This window comes from Eublepharis macularius, chromosome 6 (assembly GCF_028583425.1).
Source record: "Eublepharis macularius isolate TG4126 chromosome 6, MPM_Emac_v1.0, whole genome shotgun sequence".
Taxonomy (NCBI): Eukaryota; Metazoa; Chordata; class Lepidosauria; order Squamata; family Eublepharidae; genus Eublepharis; species Eublepharis macularius.
This window is the reverse complement of record NC_072795.1, coordinates 89,702,180-89,727,836: the sequence shown is the minus strand read 5'-3', so window position 1 is coordinate 89,727,836 and position 25,657 is coordinate 89,702,180. Positions and strand designations below refer to the sequence as shown.

At 41.5% G+C, this 25,657-nt stretch overlaps 1 protein-coding gene across 8 annotated transcripts in view; it reads left to right on the top strand.

Moving 5' to 3' along the window:
• The window catches only part of CTBP2 (C-terminal binding protein 2), a 280,138-nt gene that overhangs the window by 165,584 nt on the left and 88,897 nt on the right, over positions 1–25,657 (top strand). The window contains exons 1-2 of one of the 8 annotated variants that reach the window (XM_054983749.1): positions 4,348–5,071; positions 5,123–6,097. The exons of 5 other annotated variants lie outside the window; for them this stretch is intronic. In XM_054983749.1, the coding sequence (XP_054839724.1) occupies positions 4,348–5,071; positions 5,123–6,097 (1,699 nt within the window). Of the gene's footprint in view, positions 1–4,347; positions 6,098–25,657 lie in introns of those variants that run through there. 2 more of the 8 variants (XM_054983748.1, XM_054983747.1) reach the window with 2 other exon arrangements.

Below are 25,657 nucleotides of genomic sequence, written 5' to 3'. Positions count from 1 at the left end.
TTTTCCTCAAGGCTGCCTCCCTGCTGCCCGTCTCTTTAGCAGCAGGAAGCGGAGGCAGCAGCAAGGCTGCTGGGGCTGGCTTTCTAAAGAAGAGTAAGCTGCTTTGATTTAACTTGCTTTACTTTCAGTCGTGGCTCTGGAGCGAGTGAGTGAGTGAGGGGGGGGGCTTGCAACTAGGGCTGCTGGTCGAAAGAAGGGCAAACTGCTTTGATTTAACTTGCTTTACTTTCATTCATGGCTCATGAGAGAGAGAGAGAGAGAGAGAGAGAGAGATGTTAATTAGTTGGGACAACTGTATGAGTTGTTTTTTCTTAACTAAAACCTCAGTATTCAGGTTTAATTGCAGTGCTGGCACTTTGAAATAAATAAGTTGGTTTTGTGTTGCAGTTTGGGCACTCGGGCTCAAAAAGGTTCGCCATCACTGGTCTAAGCACATTGATTTCAACAGGCTTAGACTGGAGTAACTCTGCTTAGGATTTCATTGTAAGTTTCTCCGTGAAAGCTTGTAATGAATAATTACTCAACTTTATACATGAAGGTCAGGAGTCAGTGTTCTAAGAATTATTAATAAACCAAATTTACGTGTAATCTAGATGGTGAGCTAAATAAATCTAGGCTTTTATCACAGGGCTGTTTTCATATTATTTTACTGCCTGGAAAGATTTTGAACTGAAGATCAAATAATTTGGGATAGACTATTTTGATGGGTCTTGAAGAATTATTTTTTAAAAAAAACATTATCTAAATAATTACTGAGATATTTGAGACATACTTTTTGAAGATGGTACTTCTTTTTGGAGCCTGAGCACATTTATTCTTGGAAGGCCACACTATCCCATTCAAACTTTTACTTTATTTCAAATTAAATTGTTCAAATTGTATTCTGGATGTGCTACTCTTCCATATTCTTAACGGCTGGATTTCTGTCTATGTCAACAGCATGCCATGCCTGTTTTCTGCATTACAACAATGTGCATATATATCTCCCTCCCCGCCATTCACTCCCAGGAGGGATTTAAGAATTTTGAACAATTTATGTCCCTACACTTTGGCTAGTAGGACAAGATTTTTTTCTTGAGTATACTGCCTGTGGCATATTTTAAGAATTTGAATGGAGGGGGATGCCAGCGCTTGTAAAAAAGAGGGGGTGGGGGCTAAAGCGGCTCCTAGCATAATAAATTCAAGCAGTACTGCATATCTCTGAAGTAGCTGAAACTATTCTTGAGTACAGTGGCTTACATTTAGTTGAGCATGTTGACTTGTGTATTTTAATTTAAAATACATGGTAGTGGGAAATGCCATCGAGTTATGGCTGACTTGAAGTGACACATGCTGGGGCTTTCAAGGCAAGGAGGAGAGCAGAGGTGATTTGAGAGGAAGGGCAGCAGTGGCACTGCAGATCAGATAAACAGTGGAGTGGGATTAAACATTTGGATTAAAGCCCTTCCCCTCATTTCTGCTTCTATGATCAGATTTGCTTTCTTTCCCAAGTGCAAGCCAGTTTGAACTTCAGAAGAACTGGGGAACCCTGATCACACACCTCTTGCCTAGTTTAACCTGCAGTGGATGTGAGAATAACTAATTCAAGTGACGACCCAGTGAGCCACTCCAGGATCCCCCAATTTGTTGAGCCTGTGGACACTTTTGGAATGTTGAGAAACAGTATTGGGCACAACCACAAAATGACTGTCACAAAAGATGGGACCAGGCACAAAATGATTGCCATCAGCTATAATCACAAAGCATTAGACTCCGAATCTCTTCCTATGATGCACGGAAACTATTTCCAAAGGAGACCCATAGATCTTGTGGGATCTTCTCCAGTGAAGTGGAAAAAAGCCAAGATTGGCGGTGTGCTTTGTAAAAGACATGCTTTGGAGAAGGAGAAAGTAGGCACCAGAGAAGATACTGGCAAGGCACCATGGGCACCAGTTTGAGATCACCAGAGTAGAATAAGACTTTTTGCCTTTCCTCTCAATTTAAAAGCATTTATGCAACATAGCTGAATTTATGACATGTATGCTGTTTGTGCCCAATCATGTAAAAACTCGTTAATGTGATGGCCCTCTTTTGAATGATGAAAGTTTCATATTTTCTCACAGTAGATAGATGTGGGGCAGGTGGTACAGCAATACCGTTTCTGCAAGATGATTCCCTTTTCACAACCTGTCTGGATTCAAATACTACAGTTTTTGTGACTCCAAGAGCCCTCACTTTTATTTTAAAGTTTGTGGCAACCTACTTTTGAAACTGAAGGTTGCAGATGTTTTTTGTGATATGAATCTGTTGTTCAAGGAAGTGAACAAATAAGCATGTCCAAACTCCTTAAGATCTCTTTGGATTTTAACTGTAGAAAAACAACATAAAGGAAAACAACGTAAAGGAATGGTTGAGGGATGGAAGAAAATTAATTATATCAATTTTCTCTTTTAAAAAACCTGGATGAGTAGTCCACTCTGCCTAAGTATAGAACTAATAGCTCAACGCTTGTGTCCTCAGGAGGAAGCTAAGATCCATAGATCTGATGCAATAAACTGCTTGTCACATAGAGTTGGGATTTTTAGTTAGCAGCCAATCAGATACTTCGTAATATTACTAAAGCAAGAACAGAGGGCAATTCCTAAATGTGTTGTTTTTGTAAATTTCTTAGTGTGGGTTGAAAAGGATTTATACTGTTTACTGCAGTAAAGAAATTTAGGGCTTACTAAAACATCCTGTCTGTATTTGGGTCAGAAATATAGCCCAGAGTTATTTGTATGATAGAAGCATTTGACTGCATTAGAGACTTAGCTGTCATCATAGCACAATACGCCTTCATGAGATGCCTGGGGCTTCAAACATTTTATTATGGATTAGCCCTGAAAAATGCACAAACTTGACCTCCTACCAACAAGGTGATTGTTACCGTACTGTTTTGTCTAAATATCCCAACCTAACATTTGCTTACATGTGTCTACATTTTATGGATAAGGAATATATTAGTCTGTTGCCTATGTCAAAAATTAATAGAGCAATTACAGTAAACAAATGTTGATTAAGAATTAACTTCTGATTGAGTTTTGTTATAACAGCAATTCATGACAGTGTTACCGCTCAATACCTTTAGAACTTTGTTGAGGTTTATAAAGTAATTATGATAATCTCCTGCAATTTTATTGAAGTAGGGAATGGCTAGGAGATTTCCAAATAACAAATACCTTCTATAAAATCCCTCTTCTTCTTAATGTAAATGTATAATCCACATTAATATTGAGATGATGCAAAATATAATAGCTTTATATAGTTTTGTGTGTGTGTAAATAGTGTGCTGGGGGGGGGATAATGGGTAAAGCCTATTCCTCTCTTTCTTTGTACTCGGTAAAAATCAGGTTTTAGCGTCTTTGATCCTCCGTCGTCTTTGACCTTTCCTTAGGTTTTAAAATTATAAATTCCAGATTACACCTCTGCAATTTTCTTTCCTGGGATGATGAAAGGATTTGAGAATTATGGTAATAATGTGAAAAATCCTTTTGGAGAATAATTAATAGAGCTAATTTGAAACTGGCCTTTCTGAAGCTTCCCCCATATTTTAAAAATAAATGCAGAGTTCATAAAAGTAGGTAGCTTGTTTTGAACAGTGACTGTGTACTTGCCTATTTTGCTTCAGTCTTCTCTTGGGCCAACATGTCTGCTCCTATTTAATTTGTCCTTAGTTCTGTGCAGTGGATTAGCATTTGATCAGAAAGGATTAAGATTGAATTGACATTGAAGCCCCATTGGCCTCCTCCCTCCTGTTAGATATTCCTACCCTGAGAGAGGTATAATCTAAAGGAAATCTCATGTCATGCATAGACAACATATATAATATACAGTATCGGGAAGTTATCATCGGAAGAATTTATTCATTGGGGTAATTGGATGGGCTGGCACAGTAGGTTGCATCAGGCTAAAATGGTGTCACATGGAACAAAGCTTTAGGGTTTTTATTTAGCCTTTAATCCTCGCACACTGTTTGACTAGTTGTCCATGTGAGCAAGTCATCTCGGGCAGGAAGGGATAAACCATCTGGATTAAGCACAGCAACCGTTTTCTGTGTCTGAATTGCACAGAAAAGACCTTTCCTCTCTACTGTTTTCGGAACCAGGCTGAATTACTGTTTGGTCTTTCTGTGTTGTCTACTAAAGTTTCGAAGAATTAATAATTCAGGTACCTTTGAAATAGTAAACCACCTATTGGACTGTTTCCTGAAGCCACAGCAGGATTCAGATACAGCACAATTTGTTTTGTTTTTGTTTTTTATGCCTGTAACAGAAGATTCGACAAGAGAGCTTGCTTGTCCTTATTTAAGCAGAATATTGTTGTGTTCCGATGCCAATTCCAAGCAAGCACATTGGGCGTTCTCAGAGCTGGGATGCTGCAGGATGGTATGAAGGCAACTGGGAGAATGAAAGTGCATTTGAGTACCAGAGACCTCCAGGGAGGAGGAATTCTTTAACCTACGGTGGTGAGGGAACTTGGTATGAGCAGCCAATCCATAGACCGCACGAAATCATCTTGCAGGGAAGTAGTGATCTGAAGCAAGAGCCATACCTATACCAGGAACCAGTTTTTAACCAGGTTCCTTTAAGGAAAAGTTCTGTTCCTGACTTTGTTTACTGCGACCGGCATCCTGCAATGTCTTCCCGAAATTCCTTGCCACCTCAGGATTACTACAGTGACCCATCCTTAGCTGCTAGATCTCCTAAAGATCCACGCTACTGTAGAGACCACATGATTAACAGAACATTACCGAATTATGGCATGCCCGGCAGCAGATTGGCTTGGGATCAGATGCAAGGACGGTCACCTGTCCCGCATGAAGCTAGCCGCATGTATAGAGAGACTGTGGCTAAAATGGGCCCCGAGGCACAGAGGATTAGAAGCAGAGAGCCTCCTCCAGCAAGGTACAGTCTCGAACCTTCCACATCTAGATACGGAGCAGAACCTCTGACATTTTCCAACAGACAAGTTTATAATGACACAGTGGACAGATCGATGGATTCTGCAGCTAGTAGGCAAGCTGCTCCAACATGTTTGGTAGTGGATCCAAATGTGACTACAGCTCCTGATGGAAGTGTAGGTCTACCTTCTACAACTGTAAACCGTGGTTATGGACCCATCAGAGAAAGTGTCAGTGCAAAAGTTCCTTATGATAGCTATGAAACCGTTACGACCCCTTCTCATACTCAGATGCCTTTCTCTGTACAGGACATTAAAAGAAATGTGGATCCGGAGTTCTTAGCATTTCTGCGTTGTGAAGGAGTGTCTGAAAGCACACTCAATGCCTTGCTGCAGCAAGGGTTTGATTCTCCGAGTCTGCTAGCAATGATGGAAGACAACGACATCAAGTCAGTAGCTCCCAATCTAGGGCAAGCAAGGGTGCTTTCTCGAATTGCCCATACCTATAAAGCAGAAATCCAGTTGCAGAGACAGGAGAGGAAGAGCACCATCCTCCGCCCCAGGCACAGATCTAACAGCTTTAGTCATCGAAGTGAAATGCTTCAGAATGAATATGGGATGCACCCTGCTACCAGCCCCATGGCAGATGGTACTACAATGCACCAGCTGCCGTCTATGCAGCCAGTCACCTCAAGAGTAGCAGAACTAACTCGCCGTCCCTCTAGTGCTCCAACGCAACATCTTCTGGAAACTGCAGCTTACCCTGCATCAGGTTTATCTCATCAAGGCACTCCTTTCCTTCCCAGTTCTGGATACTGTGCTCCTGGGCCATGCAATATGCATACTCGTCCAGCAACAGGCTATTCTCTTCCAGCTGGATTATCCTTGAATGCAGTACAGACAAACCCTCATCCAAGTCCCAAAACAGCATATTCAACCACATACACAGTACCCATGGAGCTGATGAAAAGGGACAGAAATCCTCCGTTGTCCCCAATGCAGAGTCCTCACAATAGCCCTCAACTCCTTCGAAAGCAAGCATCCCAAACGGAGCCCAACCTAGCGCCAGTGGGACCAATGCAGCATTCTCCTTTTCCAATGCAGCATTCTCCTTACCAGAAACAAACAAGACGCACAGGGCCACCTGTCATTGTTTCTACAATGGCATCGCCTGAACCAAGTAATTATTTCAAAGTTTATAGTGTTCAGTAGGACTGTTATATTAATGTGTTTTTAATATCCTCTTCTATCTTTAGAAGTAAATTACTAAATATGTAGCCATTTGCACCAAAATTTGAGGATATCTACATTTACTGTACTAATATATTAGTTGCTCTAGTGCTGGGGTTCACATACGATTTCAGTAAGAGTTTTTCATTTTGTTTGTGCCAGACAAAAGTGGCACGTATGCCATATCTCCATTCTACAATGAAATTTTCTGTTTTTATTAATTGTAGATAGTGTGAGATTAGATACTATATACTTTCTAGGCAATTAGGCTGAAGAGTTTGATTTTTAAACGGATTTCTCCCAATTGTTATCTCACAAATGTGTTTCTCAGAGGAAATGGTTAGTGTTTCTTTGATGAACGTTATCAAATAACTAACGATGTGATCCTGTAACTGCCAAACTGGGTGGCTGTTGCTCTCTCCTCTTTTCTGTTCAGGTAGGCTGAGTCAAATAAAACTGCGCTGTTAATTTTTTTACTGGTTGTACCTGGGAATATAGAAGCAGTTAGTATATAGTTTTGCATATACTACTAACGCCAATCATTAACTACTAAAGTGATAACGATGTAGAATTGCTTCTCTTGTTTCATTTTGATTTGAAATTCCTTTCCTTCTTGCTGCTATGAGTCTGAATACATATGCTGGTAAGAGTGTAAAGTAGATAAAAGCTAAGCAGATATTAAGGAATTACTTTTCCATGGGAAAAAAAAATAACAACATTCGATTAAAAAAATGCCAGATCCTTAGCAGGGAGCACTTCTGAATAAACCCCAGTGAAGCCACTGTAGTCATTTAGGTTATTTAGTTGTATGTTAGTAAATGTACACGTTTTCTCATTTCACTAAGGGACAAAAATTTACTTGTAATTAAGGCTGCAATAAAGTACATCCCACTGAATTCTGGCACATTTACTTGCGAGTAAATATCCTTTGACGTTGCACGGCCTATTCAAAAGCATAAACCAAAAAGAAACTAACAAGGAAGTCTTTTAAAATGCAGGCACAGTGAAGCAGATTTAAGTCCCATTTATTTCAGATATGCGCTTAATTATCTTCCATTGAAATGGTGGGACTTAAATTGCTTACCTTCAACTCAGTTATGGCACAAAAGTGTACTATTCATATCCATAAAAGCTATGGCTGTAAACTGTGGTGAGTGAGACATTACAAAGCTCTAAATGTATTATTAATTTTTAAAAGGAACTGATAAGTTGTTTATAAGATCTTGTCTTTCAGATTTTGAACAATGATCCCTTTTAAGCTAGGTTTTTTATGATGGTTTATATTTATTTGAAATAAATACAGAAATACATAGCTTGAATAATAGAATATTATATGCATTAGAATAATAAAAATGGGGGGGGTACTAAAGCTTGCTTAAAAAGTAGGAAGAATGAGATGAAAGACATAATGCTGTATTGTGAATAGGGAAATTATTGTTTTGCTTAAATGTGATGCTCCTGGTGATTTAATTAGATGTCAGAAGGAAAAATACCTATGAATGTAGTTGGGATAACTTTTTAATTTGGATGTATTTTTGAAGGATTTTCAGATTGGATTTCTGTCTAATTTGTATAAACATTAAGCATTCTTCAACATTTATAGTTAAATTTGGGAAGGGAGAAATGAATGTTTAGTTGCCATTGTGAGCCAGTTCCTCTTTAATTTGTAACTTTACATTTCCCCAGAAACAGCAGAAATAGAACTAAAGAAAAAACAAACGGTGACCTGATGCAGCCATACAAAAGCTAATAGTTTCCGAGACATTTGCATTGTGAACACAGACCATTTTTTTTTTCAGCAGGATGTGTGTATTCTTAGGGTGAAAAGGCAGGCAGACATTCTCAACAGTGGTGGGAATGGCTCAAAGATGCCTTTGCTGCATTTGTTTTGGGGGTAGAAAAATGTGCACACGTGACCCTCTTCGACCACCCTTTGCTTGTGACACGTCTTATTTAAACTTTGGAATCTACAGTTTGGAAAATCTGTAGCTCTCCCCACCGCCACCCCTTTTAAACCATTAGCCTGTTTTAAGACAACGGCAACAATATTGTTGAGATGTGTGGAGCTCCCTTCTCCTTGAGTTAAGCATTCTTTCTCTACAGCCCAACTCATTTACATGAGGATGACATTTGTTGCTCCAGTAATTTCATCTGATAATGGCCAGCTTGCAAAGCGGATCTGAAAACATATTCCTTAATTATGTGTTGCTAAGCAACCAGAGGGTTTGGTCATAATCACAGAAAGATTATCTTCCTATTGAAGTCACTGAAAAGGTTTAGCAGAAGTAGGACCTCAGCTAAATTTTGCCTCCATTCTTATTTTGTTCTCTTTCCTCCTGGCCCTAAAACAGTGAAAGAAGGAGGGTTTTTTTGCTCTTCTTAAAATGTACATTTAAATGAGGAGTCAAGGTAAGAGCATTGTAAATACGGGTGCAAGTGAAATGACAGTTCTGAGAGATCTTAATTATGTTGAAGGAATGCACACAATATTATGCAAAGGCATAATATAGCAGTATTCAAAAACGGTATTCTAAACATAAATTGACTGAATTATAACATATACTAATACATTTAAAAGGTCATGGCTGGGATGCAAAATTGGCCAAGGATAGGATATTCATATTTTATGACCTATTTTCTGACAGAGGTAAGGTTAAAAAAAAGAAAAACCTTCTATGAATGCCAGGGATTTATTTTGACCGTAACTTTTTAAAAAGTTATTTAAAATCACAGTGCAATTATTTGCTTAATCATTGTTGATATTTTGTGATGTGAATTTTTGAATAACATTTTCTAATCAATTACTCATATTACACTTAGTATGTAATTAGAATATCATTAAGGAATCTTGTCTTTAAAAATCATTTACTACATGTGTGACTTCATGCAATATCTTTTAATTTTTTTGTTTTTCAATTTGGACAAAATGTGTTAAAGCTCAATGGCATTTACATCTGCAAAAAATCATTAATTTATATAGTCTTATTTAATATATATGCATATATACAGAGTGACATAACTCAGGAACTCCATGGATCTTACAATATAAATTTTGACTGACTGGAGAGCCAATAAAAAGGGGAGGGGGGAGTGAGAAGGGAAGAAAGAAACAAAGCAAATGAAATGAGCAAGTGCCATGGTGAGTAAACCATCTTTTTACTGTGTGATTTTTTAGCTATGCACGTTTTAAGAGGGATGCAAGCCAGCTCAAACCTATGACATGTCCTTTTTTCATATCTGTCATTGCTGGGCCCATCCATCTACTTTCCAAAAGGCAAAACAGCTACAGTATTGACCTTTACTTTTAAGATGTGTTTAATTGATTGGTCTTGGATGCAGAAAATCCTGTTTTCATTGGTGCCCTATTTTTTAATGATTGTTATCAAATGATGTTTTATTAATATAATTATATTGCTTCTGTATATTGTTTAAAGTGTTGCTGATGCCAAGAAAATGACTAACAAGTCTTAGAATAAAATAACAAAACATCCCCATATCTATTGACTCTTAAATGTACAGTTCATAGAACACTGTCTTAACTTGCCCATCAGTTCGTTAGCTGATCTGGAATTACCCAGTTCTGTTCTTTTCCTGGAAAGTGAAGCCATGATGATCACATAATAGTTGTATGAAAGAGAATAAGCTGTTTTGTAAAATGCGTTGTATATTTAATTTTTAATAATGAGGATAATAATAATTAGTGTAACTGTTAATTGATAAAGTAGGGACATAAGGTAAGGCAAATTTACTTATTTAGGATATTCGTCAGTCTGCTTTTTTCCTGATAGAGACCCAAAGTAGCTTACAGAAAATACCTTCGTAAACAATTTAAATACAGCAGAGTCACAACATACAGAGCAAAACAAAAGATACTCTAAACATCCTAGGCAGGTCAGGTCTGCAACCTGAGTCAAGGGACAAGAGCCCTTCAGCTTGTGCCAAAAGGTTTGCATTTCTGGCTATACACAGCCTGTAAGTATCCACAAAAGAAGGAGGACAGAAATTCAGCTTGGATCTTACACAGCTGGCAGCCACATTCCTACAATCTCCCCACCAACACATTGCTTGTAACCAGCATTAAAGGCACTGTTGTAGCCGTATCAAGTATACCTAAGTAGAGATTTTTACTGGCATTGACCACCCCCTCCCCCAACAATATAGTATTCCATACAAAGATTAAGATTTTTAAATATTTACAAAGATTTTTTAAAAACACAGACACTTTAAAAACACTGAATATCAAAACTGGCTGAATACTGGAGAAATACTTTGCCAAGTAATTCTCTGAAAATGTAAAAGATTTGGCTAACTACCTGTGGTCAATAATTTTTAGTTAACTAGAAACAAAGCCCGTTGTGGGAAAAAATATAACGGGCCCTAGGAAGGGGAGAGCAGGCAGGCAGGCATTCCCTCTACCTCCATCACTGATCCCGGCTGATGAAGGAGGGGGGTAGACATTGACACCTGATCCAGACCTGATCTCAGCAACATGAAGGGGTGGTGGGCTTTACCTGCTGCACATCTGATACATGCTGGATATAGGGAGGCAGGCATTGCCACCTGCTCCACTCCTGATCCCAGCTGGGTGAAGGGAAAATGGGCATTGCCGCCTGCTCCATGCCTTATTCCAGAAGGTTGAAGGAGGCGGGCATTGCGACCTGCTCCAATTCTTGTCCTGGCTGGGGGAAGGGAAAAAGGGAATTTCCTCCTGCTCTGTGCCTGATTCCCACCCAGGTGAAGGGTCTGGGCGGGCACTGGCAACTGCTCCACTCCTCATCCAAGCTGGGTGAAGAGGGAGGGCATTGCCACCTGCTCCACTCCTAATACCAACTGGGTTAAAGCAGAGAGTGGGCATTGCCACCTGCTCCACTCCTACTGCCAGTTATGATAAGGCAGGGGTGGGCATTGCCACCTGCTTCGCTCCTAATATCAGCTGGGTTAAGGCAGGGGTGGGCATTACCACCTGTTTCAATCCTGATCCCAGCTGGCTGAAGGGGGCAGGCGGGCATTGCCACCTGCTCCACTCCTAATACCACCTGGGTTAATGTGGGGGTGGGCATTGCTACCTCCTCCGTTCCTAGTACCAGTTGGGTTAGGGTGGGGGTGGGCATTGCCACCTGCTCCACTCATAATACCGACTGGGTTAAAGCAGGGGGCGGGCATTGCCACTCGCTCCGTTCCTAATACCAGCTGGCTGAAGGGGAGCGGGCATTGTCACCTGCTCAGCTCCTAATACCAGCTGTGTTAAGGTGGAGAGTGGGCATATCTATTTGCTCCCCTCCTGATCCCAGCTGGGTGAAGAGGGGGAGGGCATTGCCATCTGCTCCGCTCCTGATCCCAGCTGGCTGAAAGGGGGTGGGTGTTGCCACCTGCTCCAGTACTAATACCAGCTGGGTTAAGGTGGTGGTGGGCATTGCCCCCTGCTCCGCACCTAATACCAACTGGGTTAAGGCACAGGGAGGGCATTGCCACCTGCTCTGCTCCTGTTCCCTGCCTGGGCTTCCCACCACAGCATGTTTTCTGGAGCGATATGGTGAGTTACCTGGGCTTTCCTCTGTGGCAGCGTCCTCTGGTGGTGCACCAGGATATAAAGTGAGTTGTCTGAAACACTCTTACTCAATTATATAGTAAGATAATGGGTCATTTCGTAAAAAAAGAACTGCAGGAACTCATTAGCATATCTCATTAGCATATGCCACACCCGCTGACATCACCAGAAGTGTATCAGAAGGCAACACCCACCCCTCCAGCCCCTTTCCCCAAAAATCTCCAGGTATTGCCTGAAAATAAAGCAGAATTAACTCAAAGCAGCTTAGCCTCCTCTGGAGAGCCATCCCCAGCAGCCCTGCTTGCACAGATGCCCTCAGTCACTCAATCACTAGTCATGAATGAAAATAAAGCAGCAGAATGAATTTAAAGCAGTTTTACCCTCCTTTGGAGATCCAGGCCCAGTAGCCTGGCTTGCACTCACTCACTCTCTCTTTCTCTCTCACTCACTAGTCATGAATGAAAATAAAGCAGCAGAATGAATTTAAAGCAGCAGCTTACCCTCCTTTGGAGATCCAGGCCCAGTAGCCCAGCTTGCACTCACTCACTCTCTCGCTCACGAGTCATGAATGAAAATAAAGCAGCAGAATGAATTTAAAGCAGCAGCTTACCCTTCTTTGGAGGGGAGGCAGTGAGAAGGAAAAGGAATCACGTGGGCTGGGCCAAAACCCACGTGATCTCTTTTCGGATCTATAGGAACGCCGTTCCGGCGCGTTCCCCCTCCAAATGAGCCCCGGTTAATAATCACATCAGTGGTTTGAGGGAAGTCTGTTAAAGAATGGAGGCTATCCTTCCTCTTCCCAAAATGTTCGTGTTCAGAGTATCTTCAAGATTGACTTCAGTTCACCTCTTCCTCTCATTTATCAGCTTACACTATTGAATTTGAACCAGTGAAAGGATTACAGATGTCCCTGGCTTTGCCCTCCCCCAGCAGTCCTTTCCAACCCTGAGAAAGTTCCTTCCCAGGATTGTGGGATTGACATGGATTAATAGTCTAACAAAACTGATCTGCGCAGCCCATCAGAAGGCATGCTGGGCAACAGCCCCACCCACTTTCTAAAAATACTTGAAGGCCACCAGGAAAGGTATTGGTGGGTGCCATAGCAGCCATGTTGGAGACCCCTATTCTAATTTGTTTTATGAATAACTCCATGCAGAGTGCCTTATGAGAGTCTAATCTAGAATGCACCAAAGCATGAGAGATGGAGACAGTGACCTTCTCTTCTAGTAGTAAATAAAGCATGCAAACTAGTAAAATACGCTGTTGGTCACAGTTGTTATCTGTGATACCAGAAAGACTTCTAAACTGCAAGGCTGATCTTGCAGGTGAAGTGCAGCCCCACTTGCAGCAAATGCTTCCTCGGGTAATGTCCACTGTATCTGTTACCAGCATAACTTCTGCTTTGTCTCGGTTGAATTGCAGTCTGTTTATCCTCATCCAAGTTCATAGCTGTTTACTGACTTCTGTTCAAAACAGAAGAACTTCTGGATGAAGATCATCCAACAGAATGACTCAAGCTGTCTCTTTCCTATTGCTTGGCAGGAAGCCTGATTGAAATATGTCAGTGAAAGATATGTCATCCAGATGTGCAGTTATCCAGATGTACAGTTATTCTGCCGCCACCAGGGCTTTTTTCAGGGGGTATGTTCCAGTAAAGAGTTCTGGCACCTCTTGATGAAGTACTGGGTTGTCTTGGGCATTCAGGACTTGGCCTGAGAGAAGAGAACATCTTAAGTATTGGCACCTCTTTTTTCAAAAAAGCACTGGCTACCACATGCTTAATTAGATTTCATTAAAAGATGAAACAGATTCTAAACTAGTCAAATCACCGCCATCTTTCAAAAGTTTCTTTACGAGTTTGCACACCCTTTCCTCCAAGAACAAGATGTGGAAAATTCAGTGGAAATTCTTTAAACTCCACTTGACTGGTTTAGAAGAAACCTTTCAGCAATGTAGCCTTTACAACCCCAAATACTTAGTGAATGTCATCTGTGGAACAGGACTAAAAGAGTCCACAGTTACAATAAGTGGATTCTCTGGTCTTGAACAAGTCAGGCAGTCTTTGAACAATTCTTCCAGCAAAAAAATGAGCAAAATTAACGTGCAGAGGCTCATTGTCTTGTGGATCTTCCCTTGTGCATAAAAATAATCCTTCACCAGTAAGAAGTCCCTTGCAGCTGAGAAATAATATCCAAGTTCAGTAAAAATCCTGTAAAATTTAATATTTAATCACGGCCAAACCAGATCTGAAATTTGGAGTTTCGTTGTAAATCAGTCCAGGTGATTCCTTGTGTAAGTTGCCACACTTAATTAATGATAAGAGAGGTCATAGGTTCCAGCCTCTTACGGGGTTCAGTTACAGAAAGATAAAGTTGCAGAGAGAGAAATCAAGAGCATTCCTGGAAAGAGGCCTTTCCAGGAATGTTCTGTGTGAAGCATTGAACAGGGAATATACTGTGATGATATATTATAATAGTATAATTATAACATGATAAGAAGAACCCATTAACATCTTTAAAGACTGAGTTATGCTGAACTGTTACCAACTTTAATGAGTTAGGAAGTGCAAGTCTCTGTTTGGGGTCAGATATTATGTGGTGGTTAATCTTATGATGACTTCTAATTCAGCACTTCCATGCTGAATTCTCCCTAAGAGTTTTGGTTTTTTGTAGAATTGCGTCTTTAAGATTTGCAACAGTGTGTCCAGAAAGACTAAAATGTTCCCCCATTGGTGTTTGAACATTTTTTGATGTCAGATTTTGTATCTCCTTATTCTGTCACATAGGGACTAATCCGTTTGTCCAGTGCTAAGAAGTCTTAAATCATGTGTTTTCTCCTATGTTGTGGTTCTGATCAAAATTTGGGTCTCTTATACCAGCTTTCTGAAAGAGCTTCATGCATAGAATTCCCATGTTGGGCCTCTTTTGGTCTTCATAGGACATGTACGCAAACCAACTGGACCAGTGTTAACTTGAACTCATTCATAAATTTTATGTAATTCCTGAAGTATATTATGGTCAAGAGACTAAGCTGTCATTTTCCGGTCTTCCTCCTTTTTTCCTGCACAACTTCCCTCATCCCTTCCCTTGTCACTGTTACCCATGGTGTAGTGCTATGTTTTATACTGGTGCTAATTAAGGGTAACATTGAAAATGAGCTTTAAACCCTGGTTAAAAGTAGCTGTGGTTGAAAGCCAACTGTAGTCAGCATGAATCATTGCTAGGCTTGATGCAGACCTAACATGACACCCTAATTAATTTGGAAAAGAGAAGAAAGAATGGAATTTGCACAGAAGGGAGAGAGAGAAAGAGAGGGAGCCTGCAGCAGCCTGCTCCAAATATCTTGACTATCTCTTAACCGCATTATGTCTGCACTGAACCTGCGAGTCTGGCTTAATTTGCACATTGTCGTGACAGACGATAACCACAAGCAACCTCATGTTAAGTTGGGTGCTGTTCATGTTTGTTATGTCTTGGAGCAGAAAAATGAATAATAATAATAGAGGTTTCTCGACATAATATAGGTTTCTGAACAAAAATAATATAATGCAAATGGCTCCCCCCTCCCCCAACTTAAGATGGCCAAAATGTTGTTCTTAAAGGGAACAGAGCGCAGGCACAATTTCATCTTCCTAAATCACATTCAATTTTAGTCACAAAGAGAATTATCATTGCTTTGACTTGTTTATTTCGTCTTCTAGATTGTAAAGCAGCTGCGCAAATTTTAATAAAGACCAATGCATTTCATCCAATGTAAAATTTAGGGCAAGTATTGAAATAATACAGTATGTTTTCCCTTCCTCCCACCACTGGAGATTTGCCTTCTTATGACTGTGGAGTTTTATCAGTGATAAATGTGGTTCTAAAATAAAATTATGATCAACAGTGGATTTATACTAGTTCATAACTAGTGACATGTGGTGGAATCAAGGGTGATGTGGACTTTGTTCTGAACAGCATGTCAGCTAAACATGAGTTCCTGTTCTTCATTCTCTACCATTTTTTCACATTACCCAACATATTCACATCTTACTCATTTGTGTCTCAGTACACTTCCAAGCTTTCCTCCATTTACAACCAAGCCACATACTGCTTACTTCATGCAGATATGCTTATCTCATACAGTCATGCTTAAATAGTCTGTTCTTGTATTCTTCGTCTTATTTGCATGCACATCAACATTTTTGCTACTTGCACACACAAACACACGCCTCTTCAACTTTTTCCTTTCTATTAATACATATATATACTACTTAGAATTCATTGTGTTCCAGGTGAATGCACAATACTTAATAGGGGTTCGCATAACAAAAAAGAGCCAAAAATATACACAAATAGCTGGTTCAGTTCGTTAAAGCAGTATCCAGAATGGCAGAACAAATTCGGGAAATGAGGCTATAACAAGTCCCCCCTGCCGAAAAGTTTGCATGTTTCATTTTGATTCTTACCATGCAGAGGCTGCACTGGCAGTCCAGGCAGTGGTGTGGGTCGTCTGGCGGCATCTTGTTTTCCTTAACAGCAAGTCAGCCTGCACTCGTGCAACCAATTGGATCCAAAGGGGAGAGACTGAGCCCTTAGTGTTAACTGTGTTGGCGGGTAGGGGATGTGCGCAGTGCATGAGTGCATTCTTCACTGCTTCCTGGGCAATGGCATTGGGTTGCTCGTAGGGATTGAATTGCAAAAGGTTTGCTTTGTGCCAGGAGGGAGCAGCAGCATCACCATCCCTTTCTGTTTTTACGCACAGTGCAAGTAAACGGCAGCAACAGCCACATGATCATGGACTCATGGGTTTGAGTAGGGAAGGGTCTCCTTCGGCCTCCAAACCCCTGGCTTCTGCAAAGGTTCGTGTTATGCAGATTAGGGTGAAAATTGGAAAGAAACAGCAATTATTAAAGAAGAGCTGCACTGAGGAGGTCCCAGGCATGTGGAGCTAGTTCGTGCCCATTCAGTGGCCTTCTGCAGCTGCTGTCTTTCACTTAGGTGCCAGTCCTCCAAGATAGTGAGTCGAGGAGCACCAGGAAAAATTTCATCTTGTCCAGAAAGCCTTCTGGCAGGCGTTTTTAGATTCTCTGGTTAATACTGCTAACCAAGCATTAAATGAGGAGGTAGCAGGTGTTTGCATTGCACACTCACTCACACATGCACACCCAAGTCTTCCCAGATCAAAATTCCACATAGAAGAACCAGGCTGGTAAGTTTTTTTCTTACTGCTTGTTGTCTGGTGATGTCTCCTTTTTTGCTTTTCATTCAACTCTGGAGTAACGGTTATAGCCGGAAAGGGAGATTGGCAGCCAGCAACCTATCTCTCAATTTTGCTAGTAAAAAATAGGGGGAAAGGGGCCATCCTCTCTCTACTTCCCTGCCTGTGAAGGAAAACCCAACATCTTGTACTCCTATTCTGCGCGCTTTTATGCACAGTGCAAGGACAGGTTTAAACAGGGACTGGTGGTAGTCCTGGGCTACTGCAGAGCAGATTAATATGAGGATTTGCCGACTAGAGATGGGCATGAACAGCAATACGCACTTTAAAAAGCCACAAATAGCCCAATCAGCTGTTCGCGAACAAGCTGTTCATGAGGCCCCATTCTCAACGAACAGGTGGTCTTTGCAAGCCTCATTCCTTGCTGTTCGTCAAGCCAGACAATCTGGCACCTGCAATCAGTTCTCTTGGCAACCGGAGACAGGGACTGCCTGAACTCTGTCTGAACTCCTGCTGTTGCCCTGGAAACCCCAATCTAAGCCCAATTTAGCTTGATAGGCAGGTCTTCCTTTCAAGTGTGGAGCTCCAAATTTGTTACAAGGAAGCAGGGGGCAGGGGAGGGGCTCCCAGCTCTGGTTTTGCAGACAGTGAGGGAGAGACAGTGCTGCTGGCATTTTGAGAGAGAGTACATTGGAGCTTGAATTGTGTGTGTGTGTGGTTGAATAGGGATCTACCTCTTCCAAGTTCCAGGGCTACTGCCAGGCTCTGGGCCAAGCTATTATTTATTACTGGTACCTTTCCTGCTGCCTGCTCAAGTAAGGTTTCTGGGAGTGGTGCGGTAGGGATCCACCCTTTCAGGTTCCAGGGCTGCTGCCAGGCTCTGGGGCCAAGTTATTATTTATTATTGGTACATTTCCTGCTGCCTGCTCAGGTAGGGTTTCTGGGAGTGGTGTGGTATAGATCTTGATGGCTGAAGGAGAGCCTGCTGCCCCCCCCCCCCCGAACAACAAACATGTTTGTGAACAGGTTATGTTCGTTAGTGTTTGTTGTTAGTTGTTCGTAGATGGCAACGAACACCGTGTTTGTTTTTTTCTGTTCGTGCCCATGTCTATTGCTGACTTCTTATTGTGGAAATGAAACTATAAGGCACAGAGAAACATGGCATAACTGCAAGACTCAGAGATAGTAATTTATTGGCTTTGTCAATAAAGCAGGATTTTTTTTAAAATTTCACTGTGATCTGCTCTCTCCTGCTTGTGTGCTATGCCGGTGCCACTTTACCAGTAAATTTTCCACCATTATGTGCGCCCATCAAGACTTGTCTTCTTTGGGCTCCATTGCTGCATGAGTTTTCATGTGCTTGAGAATATCATTGGATCAATGGGTTTGGGGACGGTGCAATTATTGGTTAAGCATGAATAGAGCCTCATTTCCCCACCCCCACCCCGAAAAGAATAGTGTGCATACAGCTGACATACCCAACACTCGTCTTGACATGCACCTTTCCCACACAATCAAAATTACTTTCTTTCAAAGCCTCCATAGAGCTGAATAAGCTGTCTTCAGTTGTAGTAAATATTGCATATATTCACATATGTTAGCACATTTTATATATTGGTAAGTTTCCCTATAGTTAAGCAATGGTACTGTAGTAGTAAAGATGAAAAAAAATATTTTTTTTATCAAATAATGAAATTATTTGAAAGATTCACAGCACTATTTTTAATAAAAGGATGGTTATGTAAGGTGCTACTTTTAGGATGGCTTTGACCTGGCTAACAATCTATTTGTTTTTAAGTCTATACTTTAAAAGGTAAACATGATTGTCTAATGGGGGGTGGACTTGCTGTGGAAGGGAGTCTCATTTTCACTCCTTGTCACCAGTTCTCATTCCTCTTCCCTCTCTCCTCCAGTGATTTGTTCTTCTTCCAGTTACTGGCTATCTTACTCCATTTCTTTACCTTTCTTGCCCGCTACTCCTATTGGCTTTACTTTCCGTTCTGTGCTTCAGTCCCCTCCCCCATCGCTTTTGCTCGCTTCTGCCTGCAGTGCCTCCTCTAAAACCTTCAAAAGATGGCATCCCTTCACCTCCTGAGGATGCTTGTTCTGTAGGGTGGGAACTATGATAGAAAAAGCATGGGCTCTAGTTAATGGCAGAGGGGTTACCTAAAGCTGGAGAACAGCCAGTAGGTGGCAGCCTGAGGACCATAGTTGGTACATGGGAACAATGGGGAGAGGCAGCGCAACTTAAGTTGGACTCAAAAACAAACTGACAGCCAAGGTAGCTGTTTTAAAATAGGAATGAAATGTTCCTGTCGGATAACTTGTCAGTAATCAAGCTGCCACATTTTGAAACATTTGTAGTTTCTGGGTTGTCTTCAAATGCAGCTCATATGGCTTATTACTGTTCTGCCAGAGGTTTTTCTGAGGATTTGGGAGGTCAAGGAAACTCGCTTAAGGCAAGATACTTTGGCAAGATGAATAGGCCTTTAATTGAAGGGGAAAAACAGGCATACAGCTCTCCTTTGCCACAGGGGAAACAAAACAACAATCCCTTAATTTATAATGCTCAGCACACCCCTGACTAGTTCCAGTGTAGGCAGGCAGGTTCCAGCGCAGATTCCAGTGCAAGCAGCCTAGCTAGGTCTCTTCCTCCTGGGCCTTTACCAGGCTCAGCTTCCAGGAACAGCCGCACCTGACAGTCTGTTCGGTCCCTGCACTTGTCACTCTGGCAGCTCCTTTAACCCTTCCTTAGAAACTCACAAGAAGGAGGAAATCCTGCATCTACTTATGGCTATGGGTGTGCTTGAAGCCAGAATTTGATCACCTGACAACACCATTCCCTCCTCCTTGGGGGCTCTTCTAGAATGGCACTAAATTGTAATTCAGCCACAGAGGATGAACCTCTGTATCTGGGTTCCTATTATGGGTTGTTAGAAGTAAGAAGGAGTCTGAACAGCCAGAGTTGGAGACAACTGCTGACAGGACACTTTTGAAAAAGCCCATCCAAAACAGGAGGATAGCTTGCTCCCTGTTGAGTGACTCTCTGCGGCTGCGGACTCTCCTCCCTGCGAGTCTTGGGTGTCCCTTGTGGATCCTCCCGCCCGGGAGATGGCTAACACCTTGGAACCCTCCCGCTGGGCTGGATCCACCCTGAGGAAGAAATAAGAAAAGGCCATAAGGAATTATTTTGAACTGTGATGATGACTACTTACCTTTGAGCCTAAGCCTCTGGACTAATTTGCTTGAATAGGAAAACATATTCTTATATCCAGTGTATGATTGTAATTGAATGTTGAATGTGGACTTATTTATACTTGTATTTATTGTGACCAGTTGGAGCACCCTGCACTTTATATAAATCATAGGATTTTTTAAAAATTAACTTAAAAAAATTAAAAATTTAATTATGTTGTTGTTGCACGGTGCACTTTAAGAAGATTCAGGTCAACAGATAATTTCCGCGGCAGGTTCTTGGCTTCTCTCTACGTAGAAAACCTAGCAAGTGCTCTCTTGGTGCAGGAGAACATGGGATAGGATTTTGATTCAAGCAAACAGTTAAAGGGAGTGACTGAATTCCTAGATAGACCATCAAGTTGTTTCTTTTAAATACTTTCTTTATTATTTAAGCCACAGCCCAGACCAACAGCATTTCTAAACATATTTAGAAAAGAAGTGGGACGTGAAAGGGGAACTATGGCAATTCGAAAATTATTAGAATGGGTTTCTTTTTATTGGAAGAGATGGAATCTTTACCATATGGAGTGAAGTATTAGCTAATTGTTAGCTTAAATTTAAGTGGATATGGAGTTAATAGATATTGGTAAAATTAATAAAGTAGATATTTTATTTAATTGTTAGCTTAAATTTAAATATATCTGAAGTTAACAGATAGTAATAGATAACAGATTTTAAGTTAATAATAATAGATCTGAAGCTAACAGATAGAGCTTAGCTTAACAAAGTAGAATGTAAACACGATATAATGAGTTATAGAAAAAGGGGATAGATTAGGAATAGATTAAGATATAGGGTTGGAAAGCTGTTGGAAGTCCTGAAAAAGGGGGGAGGGAAAAGGTGGGGGGAAATGATATTGAGATGTTATTTGAAAGTTGTATGTATTAATATTCTCACCTAATACATTTTTTTCAAAAACAAACAAACAAAGCATTGAGCTGGCTGTTTCCTTGCTCTTGTATGACAACAAAATGAAGGAGGTGGGGGTGCCTGGACCCTTAGGCCTCAGAGTAGCCAAAGCCCAGGGAATTTTGTACCTTAGTGTCCTCTTCGCCTTGGCCCTAGCAAAGACCTTATTATACTGTTTTTCTTAGCAGAATGTTTCTTCATTCTCCTCATTTTTCTTAATGTCTCCTCGTTCTTCTTAATCCAGTGGCATAATTGTTCAGAATTGGTTTGTTAACTATAGACAATCTTGTACTTTTGGAAATGTTTAATATAAATATTTTCTAATAGTGCTTAAAATTAATTCTGATGTTCTAATTAAGGTTGTAGCTAATGTATTAATTTTTTTGCAGCTTTGATTCACAAAGTTACTTAATGCAAATGCTGGTGCATTGAATTGTATGGCTTGATAAGTTTGACTTGATTTATTATAATATGATGCTTGGGGGCAGGATGACAGAATTGAAAACTAAATTCCATTGGGCTTTGAAAACACTTTGCTTACGAATCCCTTCTGGCAGAAATGAAATATTCACAACTGCCTAGAATGTGATGGGTAATTATGTGTTTAAAGGATGTATCTTGTGCTGTTTCATTTGATATGGCCAAAATAAAGGTTTTTAAAATTTATTTATTTAAAATATTTATATGGTACCTCTTCAGAGACCTGCTGGCAGTAGCTCACAAGATAATACTACTTAAAAGAATAACACATAAAGCCTATGCAATTCCAAGCATAAAACATCTGGCATTTTTATATACAGAGACCTGCTAGTGCTGATCCTGTTCTAACTGTCCCCTGAGGGGGGAATCCTTGGAAGGAGGTTGGGCAGAAACACAATACCAAGTTACAAATTTAGCCAGGACCACAACAGTGGAAGACTGGTGATTCACCTGCAAACTCTCTCTTCTTCTTCACTCAATCTTACTGCTCTTTCTTGATGTAAGGAACATACATCTGTTGTTAATTACTATTTTTAGTTGAAGAACATCATTGACGACATTCTTGATCCCATGCCAGGTGAAACAGAAAAGAAAGAATGGCTTGACAGATTAACATCCCTACCAGTGCCTGGCATTTCTTAATTGTGTCCTTGCTGCACCCTTATTTGTACTTTAAGCCCTCTAATCGACCATCCATAGCTGTGGTCTGTACCTTGTCCTCATCTTGTAGAATATGTCAGGGCTTGTCACTGCCGCCATTGGGCGGGGCGCCGGCTGGGCCAGCCCTAACATCAGAGGGGCACCAGGGATGCTGCAGGACCCTGCTCTGTGGAAGGAGGGGTGGTATACATCACCCTGACTCTCTCTCAATCCACTTGCGGGCCTGCTCAATCTGGCCTGCTTACCCCCTGCATCCTCCATCATCTCCTCCTCCCAGAACTCTCCTCCAAGCTTCCATTCTTGCACTGCTCTCACTCCACACCATCACTCCTTACTCACACCCACCACCTCAGAGCTCTTCCTAGCCACCTTATATAGGGTTTCTTTTCCTCGCCCCGCCCTCCTTCTAGGCTTGTTCCCTCTCCTGACTTGGCCCAGCTGTGCCTTCCCTCAGGTGTTTCCCTCCTACCACTTATCCCTTCTTGGCTTCCTTGCCTTGCTGGCAGGGTGGGGTTGAATGTGAGCCATCCCCAGCTGAGGTCTCCTTGGCCTTGCTCATGAAGAGCTGCCCCAGTAGGCCTTTGAACTGCTGAGCTTGCCTGGCCTTGCTCATGAGGAACTGCCCCAGCCAGCTTCTGTGCTGCTGAGCATGCCTGGCCTTGCTCGCAAGGAGCTGCCCCAGCCAGCTTCTGCGCTGCTGAGCTTGCCAGGCCTTGTTTGCAAGGAATTGCCCTGGCCAGCCTCTGGGCTGCCTGCTCATTGATGCTGGGCGGGGCTACCCATCTCCTCCCCCAGAATGCCTGTGGCAGCTCCACCTGGAGGGGCTTGGCTCCCAGCAACTCCTGAGCCAGGCTGCTGTCCTCTAGCCGGGGTGTGGCTCTGGGCTGTAGTGGCTGCTTCTCCTCCTTGGAAGGTAAGGGCTCTGTTTGGGCTGCTGCTGGGTCCCTATTCTCCCGGCCTTGGCCCTTTTCCTCTGTCCTGCTTAGCCCCCTCTCTTCCCCCTGGACGGTGGGACTGGCTGGTCTCTCCCTGCTCCCTCCAGCCCTCTGAGGCTTTGGCCTTTGGCCCCTTCCCCCTGGAGTGGGCAGGTTCTGGACCTGGTTGCTGGCTGGGGTGGTAGGGCCATTGCCTCCCGGTTGCCTCCCACTGCTCCCTCCTGGCAAGTCTGGGGGCTGGGACTCAGACCCCGGACAAATATAGATATGTCACTGAGCTGGAATGCAGCATTTTCTACACCAGTGAATAACTCATACATTGCACTGTCATTTGACTGACATGACAGATAGTAGATGGAGCACTCACTCGGCAGCGTGTCAGTTTTCTGACTCAGTACTGCTGGGAGTTTTCTAACCACTCCAGAAGAATGGTTAACAGTGTTATCTTTAATTTCTGTAGCATTTCTAGTGTTTCCAAGGAAATGAAGTGAATGTTTTTCTAAAAAATGTTTCTAAGGGCAGTTATAAACTCAGCCTTTGTGGACAGTAATTTCAAATACTAAATGTTTTTTATAATATGAAAAAGATGGAACAATCTGTCAAATATGAAACGAACAATTTTCTTAATAATTACATGGAGTGTATATCTTTGTGCAATTACAGCATATTGTATTTGCCCATATATGAATTGCTTCTAGAGTTGCCAGTGCTCAATTGGGAACTAATATAAGGGTCAGGGGCTGGTGCAGATTGGCAGGAATGGCATCATAGGGTGCCGCGACATCATTCCTAGCCAAAAAACTGGAAGTAATGTCACTGTGCCACTCCAGGAGCCCTCCAGATTGTTGTGGTCTTCACCAGAAATGCTGTTGCAACATCATGTGATGTTTTTTCCTTGCCACTCCATTGGGTGCACACGGAAGTGCCAGTGGGAATTTCATCACTCTTGGCAAGAAAATGGCAACTCTAGTTGCTGCTTATATCAGATACGTATTATAAACATTAGTGTTGTACAGTGATGGCTGAGGAACACGGTATTTTCTAGATGGGTTCACAGGCCAGTAAGCAATATTTACTAAGAACCATGTGGTGAGCCAGCCACTATTTTCATAATCTTAGTTGAGGAGGAATATATCAGAGAGACAATGAAGATGGTTGTACTCACTCCATATTCTACTTTCTTGCTGTTAACCTTTCTGCATAGATTTGAATGGAGAAATTCAGTTAGTTCTAAAGTTGCAGATTTTAAATATATCAATAAATTTAGCTTCCGTCCAAGAAAATAAACACTACTATGTTTGCTGTACAAAGGTTCATCATGTTTCAAATTTTATCAGTATTTTAAATGTTTATTTATTTAAAAAGTTTTCCTCCCTGCTTTCCTGAGCTCAAGATAAATCATAAAAAAAGAAGAAATTAAAACAACATTACATATGTGAGGGCCTCCTTTTTCCATTCTTGTGTTGACAATCTACTCACTAGAATAGTTTGACATTTCTTAATACTTAATTTAAAATGCCGCTATTGACTGAAAGGTTTTCAATACAAAAGTGTAGAAAAGCAAGCGTAAAGGCTAAATATTTGTATAGAAATGAAAAAATATTTGTTATAAAACTTTATGGCTTTTTAGCCCTAAAATAGAAAACTGTTTGCAGAGCTTTTGGTGCTTCCTGACAAAAGCCAACCTCCCCCCAATTGGAGCCCCACTGCTAGTCTGAAAAAGTGGAGTGTATTTGCATACATGCACAAGAGGCCATACATGCACAAGAGGCCATACATGCACAAGAGGCCATATATGCTTGCATCAGAACTAGAAAACAGAAATAAGTTAAAAACAAAAATTCACTGCTTAGGGGAATTGGCAAGAATGAATGGTGTTATGGAATTGAATTGATAATAATTGAGCTTTACCTTGAGGCGAGAAGAGATAAGTAAATCCACAGAGTGGAAGACTGAAGTTTGCAACCACTGAGAGACAGGGTGGGGACATGTGAAGTGGTCATTCTGCGTCTATGTGATGTCACTTCCAGGAAATCCAGAAGTGCTTTCACACTTGTCTAGGAATTGTTGATTCCTTGTAGGATTGCCAGGTCCTGGAGAAATTGCTCGAGATTTTGGGGTGGAGCCTGGAGAGGGTGGGGTTTGGGGAGGGGAGGGGCCTCAGGATGGTATAATGTTTCTGTGCTGCCTCCCTAGACTTCTGCTCAAAGTGGCTTACAATTAAAATATAACAATATATAAAAACAAGCCATTGGACATAAACAGCATTACAACAAGCCATAAAACAAGCAGACTTTTTTAAAAAAAACTGTCTTGCCACTTGCCTCACCTCTGAAGGTGGGGGCACAGAAAGCAGAGCTTAAGAGGCAGATTTTAACTGGTGGGCTAAGTAATATGAGAAGAGACGGTCCTTCAGCTACCCTAGATTCATACCATTTAGGGCCTTATAGGTAAGAACTAGCATTTTGAATTGTGCATGGAAACAGATCGGTAGCCAGTAAGATTGGATAAACAGTAGGTTAATGCAGAATTCTATCAGAAT